The following is a 21,308-nucleotide window of genomic DNA, read 5'->3' as shown; positions in this document are numbered from 1 at the left end:
TTCCTGTGTTTTCTTTGAGAGTGCTATCTCTATGCACACAAATGTTTAAACAGAGGTAATCACAACACGGTATATCACTGAAAACACTAGTGAAATATTTATTCGGGCTAGTATTAATGGATCTCAGTGTTGCATTTGACATGGTCAACAACAACATATTACTAAACAGACTGGAAAACCGGGTGGGACTTTCTGGCACAGTACTAAACTGGTTTGAATCCTACTTAAAGGACAGGTACTACCTTGTGTCTATAGGCCTCTTCTGTTCAACATCTACATGCTTCCGCTGGCTCAGATTATGGAAAACAACAAAATATGTTACCGTAATTATGCAGACGAACCACAAATTTACATAACCACATCACCAGGGGACTGTGGTCCAATACAAGCACTGAGTAAGTGCACTGAACAAATCAATGATTGAATGTGCCAGAATTTTCTTCAATTCAATCAGCACTCATCTTCAATTGGTAATGTGAAAAACCACAAACCAAGCCAGAAATCTTGGTGAAGTCATGGACTCAGACCTGAATTTCAACAGCCACATCAAGACGATTACAAAGTCAGCCTACTATCACCTGAAGAATATATCAAGAATTAAAGGACTTATGTCTCAGTAGGATTTAGAAAAACTTGTCCATGCATTTATCTTCAGTAGACTCATCTACTGTATATGTGTCTTTACAGGTCTCCCTAAAAAAAAAAAAAAAAAAAAAAAGATCAGACAGCTGCAGGTCTACTGCAACTCTCAGTTCTATTAAATCACAGCTGAAGACTTTTCTATTTGCCACTGCCTTTTATTGAACCAAATTTGAGGGTTAATATCTTACATCTTACTGTAAGTTTTATTCTCCTATTTTATGTCTTAGTCTATTTCAGCTTTTTTTATTTTTTTATTTGAAACAAACAAAACACCGGCACTCGCAGATCTGTCTTATTACTTACTGTGGACAGAAATGGACATTTCAGCCAAAAGCCATCAGTAGCATTTCACTAGCTTTTTTTGTCTCCAATTTACTATACTTTTTAAAATTGTACTTAAATGTCTTTTTATATTGTCTTGTGTTGTTTTCATATTCTGTCTTGATGCCTTTTATGTTCCATGTAAAGCACTTTGAATTACCTTGTTGTTGAAATGTGCTATACAAATAAACTTGCCTTGCCTTGCCTTAGTCTTGTAAGGTATGGGTGGGACCTAAAGGCTGCAAGATTAGGTACTAGCAAGGCCTAGGTGCATGTATAAAAATACCTGTCTACTATCAGTCGACCATAGGCTCAGTCTGAAATGCTGAGCAGAAGTCTCACCCAGAATAAATGAAAACACCTGTGTGGGTGTGCAGGGCCTTCAGAAATTCATAGTTTAAAATTTGTATTGTAGCATTACATGGACAATTGAGGTTGTTCAGAAGGTAATGTGGGGTCCAACTTTTATTTTCCACAATTTTGTTTATTTCTGCGTCTGTAAAATCTTTTCTTAATTAACACCGAAAAGTTCAGTAGTTTTCAGTTTAAAAACACCTTCAGCAGTGATATTTTAAATTGGACTAGCATTTGAAGTAAAAATGACATTTTTGACCATCTAATTTTTCCAGGTTTTTCTGGATCTGTCTGGTGGCTTTGGATCAAGGCCACCAGATGAGTAAACCCAAATGCTTATTCCCCGGTTCTCTTTAATTTGACGGTAAGTCAAGTCTCTTAATTAGTTCCCTAACCTCCAAATATTTTACACCGAACGGACACATTTCCCAAATAGAACATTTTCCAAAGGGGCACAGAATCTCATCTTTTCATGTTGGTTCAAAAATGTGTCATCAACACAGAAATGACAGAAATTAACTAAGACAGTCACCATCTCTCACACTGCAATGTTCCATAATGTTTGATCACATGCAAAGTGAAACCATGCCAAATGTCATATATAGATTACCACTGTAGATATGGATTGTTTTACAATTTATTTGTTTATCTTGCCCACAGTCCCTCTTTAGCCACCAGAGAGGGCCTTTATAAATGTGCAACTTTCTAAGTAAAATGTATCTGACCATAGACTTGAAAGACTTTCTCCCCTCTATAATAACAATCTACTGTACATGAATCCTGACAAACTAGTACATATACCCGCATAAAGCTTTTTCATAGTCTGAGATGACAGTAGCAGGCTTAAAAGCAAGTTTCTCTGTTTGTTTGTTTGTTTGTTTTTTAGCAAGAGGGTGGTGTAAAGAGAAAGTTACACTTACTGGGTTTATCAAGACAGCTGTACCAATGCCAAAGCATCACATATCGTTGGGTATGTTTGTGATTCATCAAAGGCCTCAGAAATCAGCCTGTATCGCTGCTGGCAGGAATAAATATCCCTAAACCATGCAGGCTGCCAAAACAATGGAAATACGCCCAGTCTGTCTCTCCCCTGACAGCTTAAGCCACAATCTATAATATTCTCAATGTTTACTCTCAGGTGTATGCACTAGTTTTCATTAAAAAAAAATTAAGTGAACTGTCAAAATCTCACTCAAAAAAACCCACCTTCATACTTGTGTGCTAAAATGATCATAAGCACCTCTGTTGCCCTAGAAAGGGATATTGATCACCAGAATAGGCGGAGTCAAATATCTATATGAGCATGTAGAAAGATTGCCAGGAAAGCAAAATAGCTCCAACTCACTGATAATAGTAAGCGACTACTGAATAGCTTGGTATTCAGTTTGAACCTTTAGGAAAAGTGATTCTGTTTGGTATGTGCTAGAGCTGCAGCTAATGATTTATTTCATTATTGATGAATCTGCTGATTATTCTCTCAATTAATTGTTTGGTCTATAAAACATCAGAAAACAGTGAAAAAATGCCCATACTATTTCCGATGCCGTTTGTGATGTTTTCACATTAATCTTTTTTCCAACCAATAATGTAAATCCAAATACAATTTACTAATGATACTGTAAGATAAGGAAAAGTAGGCAATTTGCTTAGAGAACTTAACCAATTAATAAATTATCAAAATAGTCCAGAATCAATTAATCAATCACCACCACAAGGCTCTAGCTCAGCACCACAGATGAATGCACTTGCCCCATAATCTTCAGCAACAAAAACCTACAGTATTGTTATCATCATGGTTAAGACCTGCCCTCTTTGCTACACTCATGTTGGGCTGTCTTGCCCTGTCATGAGGAACTGGAACAGAGGGGGCCATTTTACTGGTGCCAACCACTTCCTGGCAGCACACCAGCCCATCAAAGATACAGTAAGCCCATGCCTCCTTCCCTTTTCCTTCTCTGGCCAAGCGGTCAACCGCCTGTCCCGTCCTGGAGAGACATGATGATGAACATCATGGCACCCTCAGCAGCTGCCATGCTACAGCTGCTGAGGGTGTCATTCTAGTTCGCAACCTAGACTTGTTGCTGGGCTGCCACAACTGTCTCAATCACCTCTACTCTGAGCTGCCTGCTGAGGAGATTGTGGAGGTCCTCACAACACTGGTCGGCTATCTCAGGTCTTCATTAGACAGAGAACCCTGCGTGCTGCTCATATCAGCAACAGGCACCTCTGGCTAAGCTTTTCTTGCTAAAGGAGCATTAGTGGCAGCCTGTCTGCATGCTGACATCAAAGGAGCCGAGGACTTGCCTTAAACCTCAAGCTCAAGTGTCTCTGTAGCTCTTCTGCATCTTCATTTCCAGTGAACGACATTGTTCAACTTGATATCAATTCCATGCTATTTATAACTTTATCTTTTTAATATCAATAAAATGTGGCAGTTGTGTTCATAATTACACATAAAATAATCAAACTGATCTTCAATGCAATGGATTGTGCAACACTGTCATGCAATACATCAAACAAAACTCTTCACAAAGATAAAACAAAACACTTTAAACTCACCAGCAAAAGTGGTATGGTCAACAGTAGTGAGATATGGTCAGATTTCAGCTTCATGAGCATCAACCTTTGCACACCACTTTCCTCTCATCACATCCACCTGAAATCATGTGGGATCAGTCCTGTCTATTTATTCACCCACAATGATCTCCATTTCTTTCTCAACTCACTATGCCCAGAACAATGATGGTAATGGAGCAAGTTTTTCCCCCCTCACTTCCCCATCTTAGCTGCACTTTCAATTGGGCCCTCTATGTTTTTCTCTTCACAACAGTACAGGGAAGTGGAGCAGGGCTACAATGCCTCAATCTCTCTGTCTCACTGCGAGGTCACTCTCAGAACATTTACTCTGTACAGCAAAGCTCTGAGCTTCACCCTCCCCTTGGCTAGATCAGACAATAAGAAGAGGATACAGGGATAGCAACTAGTGCTGGGCAGTATACTGATTCATCCTGTAAACTGGTTTTAATTTCTCGTACAATATGAATTTTTCATATACCTCCATACCGGTGCATAGCTGAAATAATTGCTGTAACTCTTCAATAGAAGGCAAAATATATAATTGCTGCGAAGAGCGCTACAGTCGGGGCAAGCTGTGTAGAGTATATTGAGAGAGGACCCCTATTAACTGCATAACCTTCTTACTAACGGTTATAACTTTATAACACAATAATTAATGACCCAAAACTAACTCTTTTTAACAGGGCAAAACACTATGGCACACAACAATTTGTGCCACATAAACAATCTGTAACACTAATAATTATAATTAATGTACATTTACAAAATTACACCGCCAAACGGCATGCTGGGTACAGCTTACTAGCTAGCCAGGTAGCTCTGTTATTGAGATTCAGATTGAGATTCGGGTAAACGAGGCCTCAGGTATAATGACAGTTATTGGGGCAACCTCCATCAGCCTCCTACTGCTTTTGAAATAAATATGATTTTTGCATGAATTACTTCAAAAGCTTGTTGTGATTCTGAATGGGGAGAGGAGAGCAGTGACTGCAGGAACAGCAGCAGTTCCTCCTGAGGCCTTTACTACAAAGCAGGATTTGGGGTTAGCAAGGTAACTTCCGGTTTAACCCTGGGTTTTCAGGGTTACGACAGTGGTTCACTTTTTACTGGGGTACATCGCCATAGCAACTTATGCTGAACAGCTAACCTGCTCTAGATCAAGTTAACTCCAGAGGATCAGATCACAATTTGTCAACACCCCAACCACTGACCAATCAAATGACTGTAAAAAAAGGAGTCATCATTCCTACAGTATCCCAAAATGGACAAAAGTCCTGAGTTTACAATAAAGTGACAAGTAAAAAAGAGCAATATATCTTTTTATAGGTCAGTAGACACACTTTATAGTTCCAGGCTTTCTATTACCACTCCGGTCTTAAAACAGAGTTTCTAACAAATGGAGAGATCGTTTACGACACTAAACACATAATGATGATTTTAGATGCATTTTAATTGTGCAAAACTGATTTTATCCCCAGAGTGATAGCTGACAGTGTGGACGATTTTACACTCTGATTCATCACTGCAGCTCAGAATAACATCACAACTTTGTGATAACTGAAAATAGAAATGAAAGCTTGTCTTTTACTCAGAAAATAATCCACACACTGTTAATTGGCTCCCATGATTATAAATGCAACATTTCAGTCAGATAGACCTCATCGGTCATTAACTACTTTTACACTCTTTGCTTTGGTAGTAGAAACAGTCTGGCGTTACTTTTAAGTTTTTATGTGACAGAGAATGTTTTCTTCATCATCCAACTAAATAGGAAAAAATACTCATTCTATACTCAAGTCACATATAATAATTTCTATATGTATTTTAAGCCTTAGCCTACTTTTAATATTTGGACATTATTTCTAGTGTTTCTACATCTTTTTGTTTTGTTGTGTGATTACAGGCTATCATTTACATTTCACTTTGCTGAATATGACTTTTTGCTGTCCCTAAAACAGAAGTTTTCCACAGGTATTTGGTATCACCGTTTCATCTCATATCATATGAAGTACTTCATTCGTGGTTCTGATGATGTCACTCATAATTAACAACCTCACCTAGTTCACATAAACGTGTTTGTAGCTGGATAGGAAAACCCAGAGTTGACTGAGCTAGTTGATAGCCAGCTTCTTGATACCAGTTACCTGGATGGCCAACGTTAGGCTCAGTGAAGCCAGCTAAAGAAAAGATATCCTGGGTTTGTTGAACTTGTTTCATTGCACAAGCCTCTGTTGACCTTCTGCTTCCATTCTTCATTTTTCTTCTCTCAGTTGTTTTATCTCCGCTCTGTGTACTCTGACTCAAATAAATACGCTTGGCCATTCAAAGTGAAATCACTCACAATCGTCCTCATAATAGTCCACAGGATAATCCGTCATTGCACTTAGTTTCTTTAGTTTCCTAACCGCGGTGAAAGTTAGCCTCATACATGTAAACAAACCGGCATGCGCAGATGAATATGTGGATGATTTGGTTAGCCAGAAAACTGCCCCAGATACAGATCTCTATGCAGTTAGCCACAATGCTGCTACAGGTGGCTAGTTCCTGTATTTACTTTCATTCAGACTCAAAAACAAACTTTTGAAGCGATTCCTGTAAACTCTATGTACTCCTGACAGTAGAATAAGCCACTATAAACCTATATAAAAGCCCAGTCACGCAAAAATAAATAAATAAATACCGTGATATACCATAAAACCGCCCAAATATTAAAAAATACTGTGATACCAATTTTTGGTCATACTGCCCAGCACTAATAGCAACTTAAGCTGATAACACCTGATTCTTCACCCAATCCATAACAAAGAACATAGGCTTTGTCTCCGTACTGTGGCAAAAGCCAAGATTGCCTAAATATTATTCTGTGCCTGCAGTTGACAGACGTGGAACCATTCCTAATAGAGTTCACCATTGGATGCACAATCTCTGGTGCATCCAAAGCATGCCATAACATACTAAGGTCTAATAAATTAGCCTTGACTGGTGAGCTTAAATTAGTTGTAAATTCATGTAACTAATACATGAGATGTTCAAATCAAGACCACATTCATTATTTAAGTCATCCTAAGCAGAAAAAATGCTCCATTGTCAATACATTTTTCAGTGAAAAGGGTAACAACTATCACCAATATACGGATATTAACTAACATCAAAATTTTCATTATGAAAGCCCATCAATCAAAATGGAAAATTTCATCTAAAAGTGATGAGTTTGCAGCTATGTAATATGTTTTTCAAATTAAAAAAAAAAAAAAAAATTATAATCTCAAAGATTTTCATTTAAATAAATGTCTGTTAAGTCCCTATCTATTGCCAATTAGGTAACACAATGGTGGCCTATGGCCCGCTGATGAAAGCCCTTGCATTTGCAGTATTATGATTTTTACAAACTAGGTGTCGGCAGCTACTCCCACCATGCATCAAATGCACACACACAAGGAGCAGTGAACCAGGTGAAGTACTCAAGTTGACAACAACTACACTCGTTACATTATTGTAAGTGCAATAAAAGCTTTGCAAGTAAAAAGCCAATAAAAGTAATTTGTTTAATGTAATCCATGCAAAAGAGCAACATACATGCAATTACCACTTATCACCATATGGTGCCACCAAAGACAATGAAACAGAGAGCTTCGAGATTATTACTTTAACCCCAAAGTTATAAAAAGTGTTTGAGTGAAATGAAACATAAAATATAATTATTTTTCAACATCTCAACATTACTTGTATGAACTATATGTAGTAAAACAAATATGCACCTGTGCCTAAATTGATGTGTAATTATTCTGTGTTCAACATGCTCCATCCCCATTATATAATGTAACATTTAGCCTACATGGCATTTGTTTCTCTTTTAATGATCAGCCTGTTCAACAATAAATCACTTTAATATGGGTTTTAGCCACAATTGGAATTGGAAATTAGTAGACCATAATTTATGCTTGATCAATGTTGGGACAGTGAGCCCTTGTCTCATGTTTTCAAATGCTGGCTGATTTAAGGTCTCTGAGCCGCGTTAGCAATTCATGCTGAGAAAGTCAGAGGTGAATTGAGTTCCAGGGTATAGCTGGTTCACAAGAAATTTTGTACCAAAGATTAAGTTTGGAAAATATCCACTTGATTTGTCAAACTCCAAAGAGGGATCTCTTCACGACCAGTGTGGACAGGAGAACAATTACAGCAAACAATGACTCTTTCAATGTACATATGGACATGTGGGTATTGTATTTTTAAAAAATGACTTGAAAAATGTGTGCCATCTTTGCAAATAAGAACTTTTTGAAAATAAGAACACTGAATACTGATTCAGAGCACTGAACACTGTTAATTTGCCCCTCTGCCCAGTCTTAATGATACAGCATATTACTAAGACTGAAAAGAAGATCAAATTTCTGAAAATGTCTTTCTTGGTTTTAAAGGCAACACTAAGTAAAACACCATTCCCTCCACAGTAGGGGCACTGCAGACAAATCAACAGTGGGGTCTCCAAGAAGTAGAATGGTTATTTCAAGACAACTACTGCTACACAACACACTGGCAAAGGTCACCAATTATTTTGTGTGACAAAATACATAACATTTTTTTCTCCACGGGGCTATCGCACTTGACTATATCAGCAAGAGACATACATCAATTTAGGACACAGTATTAAAGGTTAATTGGCAAAGCAATCTTGATTGAAAAGGGTGGTTGAGATGGGTGTGTCAGGAAATTGGTGTCCCTTCTGCTTTATGAATTTTTGGTGGGAAGGAAACCTTAAGTCATAGAAATTAAATTGACAACTGAAAAGGGGGGGGGGGGGGGGGCACACATGACAAAAAACTTTTATGAACTGGCTAATTTGTGATAATAGCATACTTGTATTACAACAGCATGACACAGAATAACATATCTTGAGAGTATTAATGCTTAAGGACCTTGTACTGGTCTGAGAGGGCAAATTATTACATGAGAGCCTGGTCAACCTCATAAAACAATTTGATAATGCCACAGTCTTAAGAGTGATTTAAGAACTAAAAGCAGAATTAAATCCAAGTATCTCACATCTACTGTGATATTATATTAACTCAGTAATTACAGACATGAGCGAAATACCATGAACGTGCTTATTTTTTACAACTTCTCTCCCCAAACATTCAATTTATCACGTTTTATGTAAATGTAGCATTTGATAAAACTGGTGCTTTGAAGGTTTTTGATTTGTTGCCTATTGGCCGGTGGCCACATTATTTTACCATGCAGGTAAACAAATGCATGCATAAACAGGCTGGTCCCCATGGTAACTAGAGATCGACAGCCTAAGGCAACATTGGAGGGATAAATGTAACACTTCTTTGCAAGACACTGTGCCAACTTGTTAATGAAAAAACCTGTAAAAAAGCAAAAATGGAAAGGGGAATCTGAGCTTTGTACAATGCGATGTTAGGCAGCTTGAGCATAGGTTAATATCTGTGAAATTTTTTAACAACAACTGATTTAAGAAGGAGAATGAGGAGGAGGAGTAGTGCCCTCAGAGAGGTTATTCTCTAACTTCAGTTAATATGAAATATAAAAAAAACCACCTCAGGTAGGCTGTGATTTTATTATTAGTAAGTATCACAGACTAAAGCCATATCGAACAGGCTCTGGGGTACATTTTTAATGGAGTATCACCTACAAATTGTGTTTTCTGGTTGTTGGTTTTTTTTAAGATTTTTTTTTGGGGAGCACTTTACTGTACAGTTATTGGCAAAAAGGCAGGCAGGTAACGTGGGGAGAGAGAGAGGGGTATGATATGCAACAGAGATCCCTAGCTCTCTACTCGAACCAGGAACGTTGCAGATATGTGGCATGTGTAGTAACCATTCAGCTACCAGGGAGCTCCTAAATTGTGGTTTTTAATAAGATTTTAAGGGGTAAGAGAAATCAACGAAAAGTTCAACATCAGTTGCCAATATATTATTTGCCAATAAATTAACATATTGTTATTGTTGTCCGATTATATCAACAGATCAGTATGTGCTAAGGCAGTGTAGGAGGCATACAATTTGGTATACTGGGGTATCAGTGGGTGGGCTCTATCCTCATAACACAAGCAGGGTCTCACTAATTTGTCGGCTGGGATCTTTGGTAAAGCCTAGTGGGATTTTTACATGTTTTATAAATCGAAAAGTCTATGCAAGGCACCAATTTTGACATGATGACCTTTCATTTTGCATTTTAATGACTACTATGTTGAAAATTCCCATCCTAAATACAGCATCTCTGTATTTTTTACAAATGTATCTAAATGCAGGTGCAATTACACCTGCAAGAGATTGAGATGGCAAGACAATTTAGATTGCATAGGTTTGTAATCCAATTTAACCCATTTTTGATATCTAATAATCAAATGCAGTCCCTCCCCAGTCTCTCTCAGTTCAGGTCCAATGAGAGACATTATTTTCATTAAAAATATATGGAATGATATAACATGTGTGCACAAGCAAAAAGTCTTAAAAATGCATGACATTTAAACATGTTAAATTCCAGATATTAAATCATGTAACTAAAAAAAGTTAGGCAGCAAAAGTAAAATTAAGTTTTTAAAAAATAATACATTCCAAAAACTTACAGTTTTAGAAGCAGTAAAAACATACTGGATGACCATTTCTCTCTTTGTGTTGAGATCCTTCTCTCTCAAAGGAGTCTTTTTTTCCTCATTCAAGTTCATGTCCTCCTGAAAAGAAAAAAAAGAGAAAGAGGATAAATCACGTCTGCAATTTTAAACTGCAATATTCTTGTTTTTAGTTATTTATTTTCATAACATCTATGGCTATGGGACTTAATTGGCATTTCCAACAGCGTATCAGTACTGTAGTCATATTTGGCCCAAAGAGTAGACAGCTGATTTTTTTCCCCCATTTACTTATTTTTGCCTAGTTTTAGTTATTCATTTATCAAAATGGCCAAAATGCATGGGAGTGTTTTATTTCTGGAAATTATGTTTGAAAAATCTGGTGTAATATTATATTAGATGATTTGACATTAATGTATTAACAACAACATGTTTTTTTTTTAAAATGTGACTACAATTTCTTGTGTTACAAAGTAGGCCTATTAGTATCATGTGATAATCTGTGTTTGTAGCACTGATGTTGTTAGGTGAGTGTCTACCTGTCTGCCTACATTTAGTTTGTGTTCTGGTCTAGCCTTAAATATTGTAACTTCCATGAGTGATCAACTGGCTCATTTTTAATGTTTTGCCTCCATAGAGGACACACATTTCTAATAAGTGTGAAGGCGTTGAAGGCGTCTCCCAACATCTTTAATGCAGAAATGCGACAGACACAGTCATCCATTAAGCGGGTAAAAAATACAGTGTCAGAATATCCTGTTAGAAACTACTGTAGCAAGCCCAAACTGTCTTGAAAATGCCAACAGTCAAAGAAAATCTTTCTGTGGTTTTCTCCAAGTATTTCACTGAAAAACAAGATAAAGGAATACCTATTACCATAGCCATTACTCAACTGAAAGCTTTGTCATTTTTGTTGTGCATTTCATTTCACCAGGAAATAACTAAATTTAAAAAACTGTTGTTTATTTTGCCTGCATTGTGAATTGTGAAAACACATGAAAAATATATTTAAAATGTGGGGCATGCCAATCTTCTTCAATCCAAATCTTCACTTGAGTCAATGTGGTTGCCCTTTCATTGTAAGATTTTACATGTCAAGCTGTTTCATGTTATAAGAAAACTTTGTTTGTATCGCACAATGACAAAACATCATACCATCATCTTTTCAAACAGGGCCAAGATCTCTTTTTCCGAGGTGATCTTTGATGAAAGCTCCTCAAATTGATGGGAGGTTGATGATGAAGAAATGGACCAATCAGTAGTATTGTGTTTAGAATGTGATAAGGGAGGCCGTTCCTTTTTGCTACCCGGAATCCGAATACTGGCAAATCTGTCCAGCTGTTGAGACAACAGAGAAGACAATTAAAATACAGACAGCAACATATTACTGCCAGTTTAAGATACATAAAGGATATGTTAGTTTATGAACATATTTAAATGGTTAATAATCAGAATGGAGTAGACTATGAGTTAGAAAAACAATGCTATTAGTGTGAATTGTGTGAACAAAGCACATATATCTGCTTAACACATGTTGAGAAGTAGGACACATTGACATAGCACTTTCTAGATAATGTGGAGTCAACAACAAGTCAAGAACATTAGTTGGTGAGAAAAATTAGTCTGTGCTTTTTTTTGTGACTTTTAGTAAAGTGATGAGAAATAGGCGAAGAGAAAGAACATCAATTTTGCAAATCTTACCACATCATCTGTGATGTTTCTAAAGGGTAAGTGCTACAAGTGGGGAACAGAAAATACAAAATGAGGATACATAAAGCAACTGGATCAAATATTATAAAAAAAAGAGGTTTTTAACTAAGTCCTACAGCAGCTCCAGCAAATCATTGTGATACTATTTATGACCTTACTATAACCTAGTTGAAAGTGCCGTTTTGGTTGTTAATTTTTATATTCTTAATGAGAAAATCCACAGGTTACATTTACGGTGTTCAATTCTTACATACAAAAACTGCCAGATGCTGAATTAGGAGAGAAAGATGCAGTGCAGTCTGAAAACATTAGGACTGTGAAATGTTTCTGTTATGTTGGTTCTCCTCCCTTACATTGTATTGGATAAAAAGGGAGAGATTTAAGCTTAAAGGGTGTTTTAGTTTGTTAACATCCATATTGGGTGAAGTGCTGTACGTGTACTACTTAAGTCCCTTTAGGGAAAGCAGGAAAATGGTCCTAAATATACAAACAAAGTAACCAAGGACTTTTTAAGAAACAAACAGTTGAATGTTCTTTACTGTGCAAATCAGTCACCTAAATCCAACTAGGCTAATAAACTAATACTTTTTTTTGCTTGCTGAAGATCAAACTAAGGCAAAAAGCTCCCAAAACACACAAGAAGTAAATGTGGCTGCAGAATGAGCCTGGCAGAAGATCACTGGTGAGAATATCGAGTCTCTCCTGATATTCAAAGAGCCGCAGACCTGAGGCAGGAGACTTTCAGTTTATTTGCACTTGTACAATTACCTTCTGTATACTATAATTGGAGGACTTTGTAAAAAAGGTTTAACAGTTCCTCCAGGATTCATCTGACATGGATGTCAGCACCATCAAATTAATGCTAGGAACCAGCAGTTTAACCTCATAGTAATGCTGGAATAGAGAAACAACACAACAAAAATGGAAAGAGCCAATTAATAATAATTATAATAATAATAATAGTTTTACCACCTTTAGCCCAGATAAAGATTCAAGATTTAGTTTGTTGTCATTTTCTTGTGTATTTGCATACACAAAAAAACAAAATGCTGTTTCTCCCAGTCCAAAGCAGTGCAACAACAGAAAGGATAAAGATATACTGTGTATCTAAAAACTGCCACACCTTGTGGTAGTAATTCAGCCATAGACCTGAGCCAGTGTTAAAGCTAACCATAGAGACATCAGTGCTTTATATAACAATGGGTGGAGAGATATCTGGGGATTGAAGTGGACAGGTCAATAACATAATTTCACAAAGTGATCCTCAAACCATTACTGACCACTTTGACAGATAGAATTCTTATCTGTCCCCTTTAGACGGCCATGGATAGTTAAACCTGATCTGCTATGAATGCTTTGATCTACATTTATTAATGGACCCAGTGTATGCCAGTTGAATGAACCCAAAACTGCTGCACATTCACCAGGAGCCTGTACAATTATAACCGAGTGTGATAGGTGGGTGCCAAAATTTCCCTACAAAAAGAAAATCCTTTTGGGGAACTCAGTGGTGCAATTCGGCAGATTATCAAATCCAAAACATCTATACTTAAGTGTCATGGTAGTGCACATCGACAACCCTGGTTATTTAAACAAAAATTGCTGCATAAAAAGTATTTTTTTTAAACAAGCCTTTGCAAATTATAAAGGATCCACATGTGCAGTGGAAGAACAGACTGGCATTTGGCCTGTTGTTATCTGTGCGTACCAGCTACCTCAGTGCCTGTCAAACAAGTTTTGTCTGCAGCTTTTTCTTCTCTGGCAGTTTGTTTGTTTTTCTATAAACTTCTTGGGATGTTGCCATCTATACTTGGAACAGGTGTAACTGAGTCAAAAATGCCAAATGAACAATCCTAATAAGTCAATACATAAACAGAAAACATAAGATTTCAAAGCGTTATCATAATGAAATGCTGAATGAAAAACTGACAATGAGGTTAATTCTCACTCAAGCATATCAGCAAATAGTACAGGACCTGAGAGAAATAAATCAATACACACTAGTGTCTAATTAACATAAAATCACCTGGAATAAAATGTCAACATGTCACTAAGCCATTCTCCTCCATCATATCTTTTCCATCAAAATGTGCTAGAGAAATAGACTGATAGTTGACATGAGAAAGTCAGTGTTTCCCCTATATTCATTCCACCACTGCAGAATTATGAGCATCGCTGCTAAAATTTCACATAATCATTAATATCAGTAAACTACTAGTGATTTTCACTCGCACACTCTGCAAGCACAATAACACCCTACGTTATTGTGGACTTGTTTTGAGTCATTGACAAGTGCATCAAATCCCAGAATTTTCCCTCTCCTCATTCTTCAAAGGACATCTACGTGAAAGGTACTGTCACAAGAGTAGCGTAGCTCCTTTAAGGAGTAAGGCAGTGCGTAATGTGTGTGCATAGCGAGTGTGTGGTTGAGCGTGTGCAGAGAGTGAATGGCAAAAAAGTGATAGTGAATGCGAGGGGAGGAAAAGGTTAGCAGTAAGTTGTCAATCTGGCAGTAAATATACAGTACAGAATACAGTGTGTCAGTTAATAAATGCTGAAGCTTCTCAAGACCAAGAAAAGTCTTGTCTCTTGTTTCCCCAACTGCTGCAAAAAGTGAATGGGGTAGGCTGCAAAGTTAGCAACAATGATAACTTGACCAGGCTCACTTCAGGTGGACTGACCTTTAAGGTGGACCAGCTATTCTCATTTTAGTGTCAATCTCAGCCACTCCTAAACAGAGAAATGTGTGGAAATGTGTACAGTCAAGCAGGGCCTAAACCACCCTTTTGTGTCAGTGCAGTGTAGTGCACAACAGCACAATCCACTGCAATTATGTAATTGCACACACAGCACGTGCCTTTTATTTAGTATGTAGGGCATATTATTTAGGATAAAAGAAATTTCAATTTGTAGTAGAGTCACATTGTTGCATCTTAACAACATCAAGCAATTAGAATTGTATAAAGGAATCCATGGGTGCACTTGCTGTGCGATTGTCCATAGCACTACATTTTCACAGTGGAGGGTAACAGAAGCTCTGCTACAGGATAGTTTGTACACAGCTATAGAAGAGATGCCGAACTGACAGGTGTAAAAGAAATGCTGAGACCTTATACTATCTTGCTGGATATTCTTACTGTAAGCAGTTTGCATGAATGAAACAGTTGAAAAGGTTTTACAGTATGCAAATAAAATACCTAGCAGCTGTGTGAGAATGAATTACAGTGAATAATGTTCAAATACCAATAAAAGCATGACAGCTGAAACGATTAGTCGATATATTATCTGCAATTATTTTAACAATTGATTAATCTTTCAGCTGTTACTTTCTAAGTAAGAATTCTCTGGTTCCAGCTTCTTAGATGTCAGGATTTGTTGCTTTTCTCTGATTTGTATAATTCTTAATTGAATATCTTTAGGTTTGGGGCAGTTGTTCAGACAGAAATAATCTGAAGACATCACATTGGGCTTTTGGAAATTGTGATGGATGTTTTTTGACTACAGATGACCAATACATTTATTGAGAAAATATTTAGAAGATTAATCAATAATGAAAATATTTCTTTAGCTACAGCCCTGAACTGAAGCTTAGTGATATATAATAACAATTCAAGACCTGCTCTTAATACCCATCTGCAGTCCCAATTAAACTGCAAGCAAGGGTTAGACTTCATCTGCATTCCACTTGCACAATTCCAAGGCTTCCAAACCGAGCAAGCAAAAGGACCCAAATGACTAGTGGAAATAGGAGAAGGCCACCAGTACGAGCCAGGAACAGCACAGGATGATGAAACTGTCCAGAAGGAGTTGACCAAGAGCATCAGATCAGAAACACAATTGCCTGGTTAATGAAAAACCTTTTCTCACTATTGTTTTGATGGACAAAATAGGACAGCCTGACCACAGTTATTATGTTATGTCAGTGAATTCATCTTACCTTCTGCTATCATCCCCTGCATTTAATTAAACTCTAATAACATCTCTTTTAATTCACTGAGACAAGTAACCCAACACTCATAAAGAGAATGTTGATTTAAGAGTCTTTCACACATAGTTCCCAGTAAATTACTGGGATAACCTATCAGGCACTGCTAGTGATCTTCACTATTCACACCTGCAGCTATATTCAGGAACATTTCTGTCTTGCACCTTTTCATATATGCCATGACAATGCTGGAACAGATGGGGCAAGGGACAGCCTAGCAACACTTATAGATGCCAATCGCCATAAAACTCAACAGAAGAAGAAGATGGAGCAAGGCCAGATGTATGTGTAGGCGGCTGAAGACGTCTCTTACTAATTGAAGTTTCCAGCCATTCTTGAAAAAAGGAGCTTGTTTGCAAACAAAAGAACTTGTATTGCTTATTAGTTATCAAATCCCCAGCGAAAGCACTAGCAAGGCAACAGTAAACAGCAAATACATCATCAGCAGAGTCCTGTGACTGGTTTGCTTGCTCCATGTGAAAGCGTCTTTCATCAGACGAACCTAAGACCCACTCAAACCAATATAGCATCCACAATGCTTTATCTCTCAATCTTTGGACCCTTCATTAACCACACTGCTCAATGTTTCCCGAATAATTGTCCAACGAGAACCCCAGCCTGACCAAAAAGGCATTTTTTATAATGCCAAAAATAACACCAAATATCCATTCATTCGGAAATCAATAAAGTTTGGGAGCCTCTGTGCAGCGCTGTTCCAAAATGTGAGTTAACCTCTATGTTGTTGCCTGGCAAACTCTTGGTGGTGTAGCTCCTTTTAAGGAATAGGGCAGTGCGTAATGTGTGTGCGTAATGTGTGTGTGGAGTGAGTGAGTGGTGAGGCAAAGGTTAGCAGTAAGTTGCCAATCTGGCAGTAAATGTACAGTATAGACTACAGTGTTTAATAATTGCTGCAGCTTCTCAAGACCAAGAAAAGTACCCCCCCCCCCCCCCACGGTTGCTTTTTTGAGCACAAAATTCAGTAATATTGCCCATTAATACTAAAAAATTCTCCAAAAATTAGTGATAAAGGAAAATGTTATTTAACATCCATTACATTGATGAGACCATGAAACCTTTTCAGAGCTCAAAATGACAAACAATTGATTTTGGACATAACAATGGTCATTCTCATCCATTTTTACCCTGTACTTAAGAGGGCCAAACCGATATCTCTAACAAACATTAACAGATTGCATTAACATGTCCCCTGTTCCATTTTTTCTCTCCAGTTTTATTGCTCTAGTTGAAAAATTGGCCTCCACACAGAGAGTGGCCTTTAATGGGAAATTTACTTCCTACCAATTACAGTAAATATTGTGGTACTGCAGTGCCACCTATTGAATGACAATTAACTAAATAAAGCAATGCTCACTGTGAAAAATATTTACAATGGTTTTTCAGTTATTTGTTAAAATAATATAATAGCAATAAATGTTGTTAGACAAAACTGATGAGGGAGTGGGATTCAATTCAAAGACTAAGCTGTACAATAAGAAGTACAGTACATGTATGTGTCTCTTAATGGAATGGAAATAATGAGATGCACTTTGGCTGTGTATTTTCTGACAGTTAAAGAGGACAAAAACCTAAGGACCACATTTTTTTTTAGGAATTCAAGGCTCTCTGAGAGGCAATGAGGGCTCAGTGTACTTAGCTGCTGTTTGGTTAGTATACTGAAAGGAAAACCAGAAAAATAACACACACCTTTGTCAGCCACATTGAAAAGGTGTAATTCAGCTCATATAATGATGTTTTTCATTCTTATTAACAATAGTGAAAAGGTGCTGCCGAGAGTAAGTCAACAGCATGAAAAAGCAAACTTAGTATGTTGTTAACACAAACACAACATTATCAATGACTTCACAGTAGCCACACAAAATCTTGAGTAGACTATATTCATGCCAACTGAGCAAACTCTACCCACTGATGAAAATCATGAGATGCATTTGAAAGTTCCAAAAAACCTAATTAATGGACCTTGAAATATCATCATTTGGTCAAATAATATTTCCAAGATTAAGAATGAATTTTCATGCTCAAGGTTAGAAGTTCTGAGTATGCATTTTTATCCACTTTTTTTTTTTTTTTTGTTAATGGACTCGTTTTACACAAGGGAGCTTGTTAGGTTAAAGACTGTTTGTGCTAACTGACATTTTCAAAGCATGAGCTCAAGGACTATCAGTGTGTGATCAGCCCTAAAGAGGTTACGTGCCTGGCATTTCCCACTGGTCAGTCAGAACATAACAAGCCTTACAGATGAAATCTACTGCAAGTCCAGTTGCCTTTAACTTACCACTTCTAGATATCCTATGACCTAGATGACTGAGAATCTTCACAGATAGGCCTATATTGCTGTGTTTTAGTTTCACAGTGGATGTATTTGTATTTTGCATACTCAGTAAAATGTGTTGTTTCTAAAACACTGTTAACATTTAAAATAAAGGAGTTTTGAGGATTTACACTGAATATTCCAAGAGATATCCAATTAGCAGATGTCATAAGTTTCATGGCAGGTTACCACAAATGGGAAATTCAATGATTTGAGCCTGTCAAATGGTTTTCATTAGGCTAGAGCTGCAACAATTAGTCGTTTAGTTGTTTGACAGAAAATTTACCTGCAACTATTTTGATCATCAATTAATCATTTCAGTCATTTTCTAAGCAAAGATGACAAACATTTGATGGTTCATGATGGCTTGCCATATATGACAGTAAATTGAAAATAACATGTAACATATTAGGTCAGATAAAACAAGCAAATTGAAGACATTCCTGTAGCCTGAGAAATTGTGAATACCATTTCACCATTTTTTTTATCATTTCATAGACTAAAATAGGGCTGCAACAAAGGATTCTTTTCACTATCATTATAAAATTATCCTTAGTTGCAGCCCTATTTTTAATATACATACAGTACCAGTAAAAAGTTTGGACACACCTTCCCATTCACTTGAAAGAGACAGTGTGTCCAAGCCTTTGACTGGTACTGTATATTCTATAGTGCATACAGTACAGCGTGCATATATCTGTATTATCCCCTGTCAGGCAGACACAGGGATGCAGGTTAAGCTAACACTGGAAGTCGATCTGAATGGTTTACCACACATCATCTGACCTGACTTTGACACTGCTTTCAATTAGCCCTGAGAAGAAAATGTAGTAGACATGTAGTGAACAGCTTATCAGTGAGATAGGTGGCCGTAACAGTTGGATTTAAAAACCATTGCCGTTTGCTGCACAGACCTTTAATACAGTTACAGACTTGAATCTCTGAATGGTGGCAACAGGGATTTAAGCTGTGGTAAGAATGGGGTCAAATGCCGGCACAGCATGCATAAACTCGATCTGTGTCATATCCAAGAATCAGTTAAAGAGAGATGTGGGTGTTGTTAACAGTGGTCTGACTGCATTGAAAATGAGAACCCTAATAATGGTGATGATCCGTCCTATTAGCAACGTCTCCCTATACCTCACAGAAGAATACAGCAGATAAATACCAGACAGACAGAATGGTGATTGGTTTGTAGTAGTAGGAAGCACAATGGATTAGTGTAAGGGCTAAACCCTGTGCTAATTTTAACCTTTTGATTTGCTACAGGCAAAGAAGAATAAACAAACAGTCAAGGTCACTGTTTCGCTTAAAAGAATGTGTTGTCTATGAGCTTTTTTTTAACTGTTAGAGAGATTCTTTCATGGCGTTTTCTAAACAAAATACATTACACATTACAAAGATATCATTCATCTCCACCACTGTTTAACTGTACTAGCTGCAGCTCATTTTTTCCTTGTGGGTTTGCACTTCTCTCTCTGTGTTTGTGTCTGCGCGTGTGCGTGTGTGTGTGTGTGTGTGTCAGTGAGAAAAGAGAGAAACAGAAACAGGGACTGAGAAGCACATAACTTTGGAAAGATTATGTGCTCCTCATAAGCACATCATTTTTCCATACATAATTTTGGAAGAATGATGTGCTTGTCGTTGTACCGTAAGTCCATAAAACTCTTTTATCCTCTATACAGCTAAAATGAAACCAACGTTACAGTTGTAATCTGCCATACTTACAAACTTTGGTTTGCGGTCTCCTTCATCGTAGCTTGACGAGCCGTGGTGGGAAGAAAAACCTTTCTTCTTTTGAGATTTACTGTCTCGTCCGGTAGTGGATTCAAACCGTTGACTGTAACTATCCATGGTGTTAACCTACTAACTTCTACACGAACTGACAGCTTCTTAAGACGTTCACCTAGTAATGTATGTAACGTTAAGCACACCTAAAACTGTGAAGGACACACGCAGAATTGTCTATAACATCACCACAAATAGCTTGACTTGACCAGACTACTAACATTGATTAACGCATAGCTGTAAATCCCACCAGTTTGCCAAAAATCAGAAGTCCATACCAAACGTTATATTTTCCAGGCTTCACGCCCAACTGTCCGTTTAGCTAACTAACGTTAGCAGGTTTGCTACAGTATCATTCACTGGTGGCTTTACTCAGCGCTAATCCAATTTACGGACTGTCACGCAAAGCTTGAGTTTCCGTTAACCGCAGGAATGCGGCATGCTTACGTAGCGGTTTTCTCCAGTCACAAATTTTATCCGACCACTAAATAAATGCTATATAATTATTACAAACTGTAGTTAAAGCGGTACCTGGAAACTTTATAGGCAGATATTTTTTGACAGACCCGCGCAATGATGATGTCCGGTACGCGTGTTCAACCCGACCAATAGCATCCACTGAGCCACAAAGATTAACTGTCATTGGTACATTCCTTTCTGTTTGAGTCAAAAAAGCATTTGATTGGCTGCAGTGAGCTGTCAATCAGCCAATTTCATATTGTGATGGTTTGTTTTACTAAACCTGGGTCTCCCGGAGTTACGATTGTTTATGTGGCCTAGGTGATGCAGTCAGTAGTGGTTAAATTTGTCAGTCGTCAATCATGTTATTACGGATTGAATTTGTGAAAAACAAATTGTAGCTTTTACAGCGTTACCATTTAATTATGCTGATTAACAAACCGGACACATTTTAGTGAACTTAAATGACCAAAAACGATATATGAGCTGTATTTTATGCACAGTCAACTTTAAAATAAAATGACAACTGTCTTTGAAATTGCACAACA

General features: G+C 37.4%; 1 protein-coding gene across 3 annotated transcripts in view; it reads right to left on the bottom strand.

Annotated features, from left to right (window-relative positions):
- Nucleotides 1-20,890, bottom strand: part of LOC137180799 (protein diaphanous homolog 3-like) — a 190,480-nt gene extending 169,590 nt beyond the window's left edge. For 2 of the 3 annotated variants that reach the window (XM_067586049.1, XM_067586061.1), the window contains exons 1-4: nucleotides 20,242-20,890; nucleotides 12,191-12,223; nucleotides 11,645-11,827; nucleotides 10,487-10,591 (exon numbers count right to left, since the gene is read on the bottom strand). In XM_067586049.1, the coding sequence (XP_067442150.1) occupies nucleotides 10,487-10,591; nucleotides 11,645-11,827; nucleotides 12,191-12,223; nucleotides 20,242-20,367 (447 nt within the window). In that variant the 5' untranslated portion in view covers nucleotides 20,368-20,890. The remainder of the gene's footprint in view (nucleotides 1-10,486; nucleotides 10,592-11,644; nucleotides 11,828-12,190; nucleotides 12,224-20,241) is intronic. The other variant, XM_067586056.1, reaches the window with a different exon arrangement.
- Between the last annotated feature and the right edge of the window lie 418 nt (nucleotides 20,891-21,308).

This window comes from Thunnus thynnus, chromosome 1, assembly GCF_963924715.1.
Source record: "Thunnus thynnus chromosome 1, fThuThy2.1, whole genome shotgun sequence".
NCBI classification, from domain to species: Eukaryota; Metazoa; Chordata; class Actinopteri; order Scombriformes; family Scombridae; genus Thunnus; species Thunnus thynnus.
The sequence above is the reverse complement of the archived record's forward strand: the minus strand, read 5'-3'. Positions and strand labels throughout refer to the sequence as shown.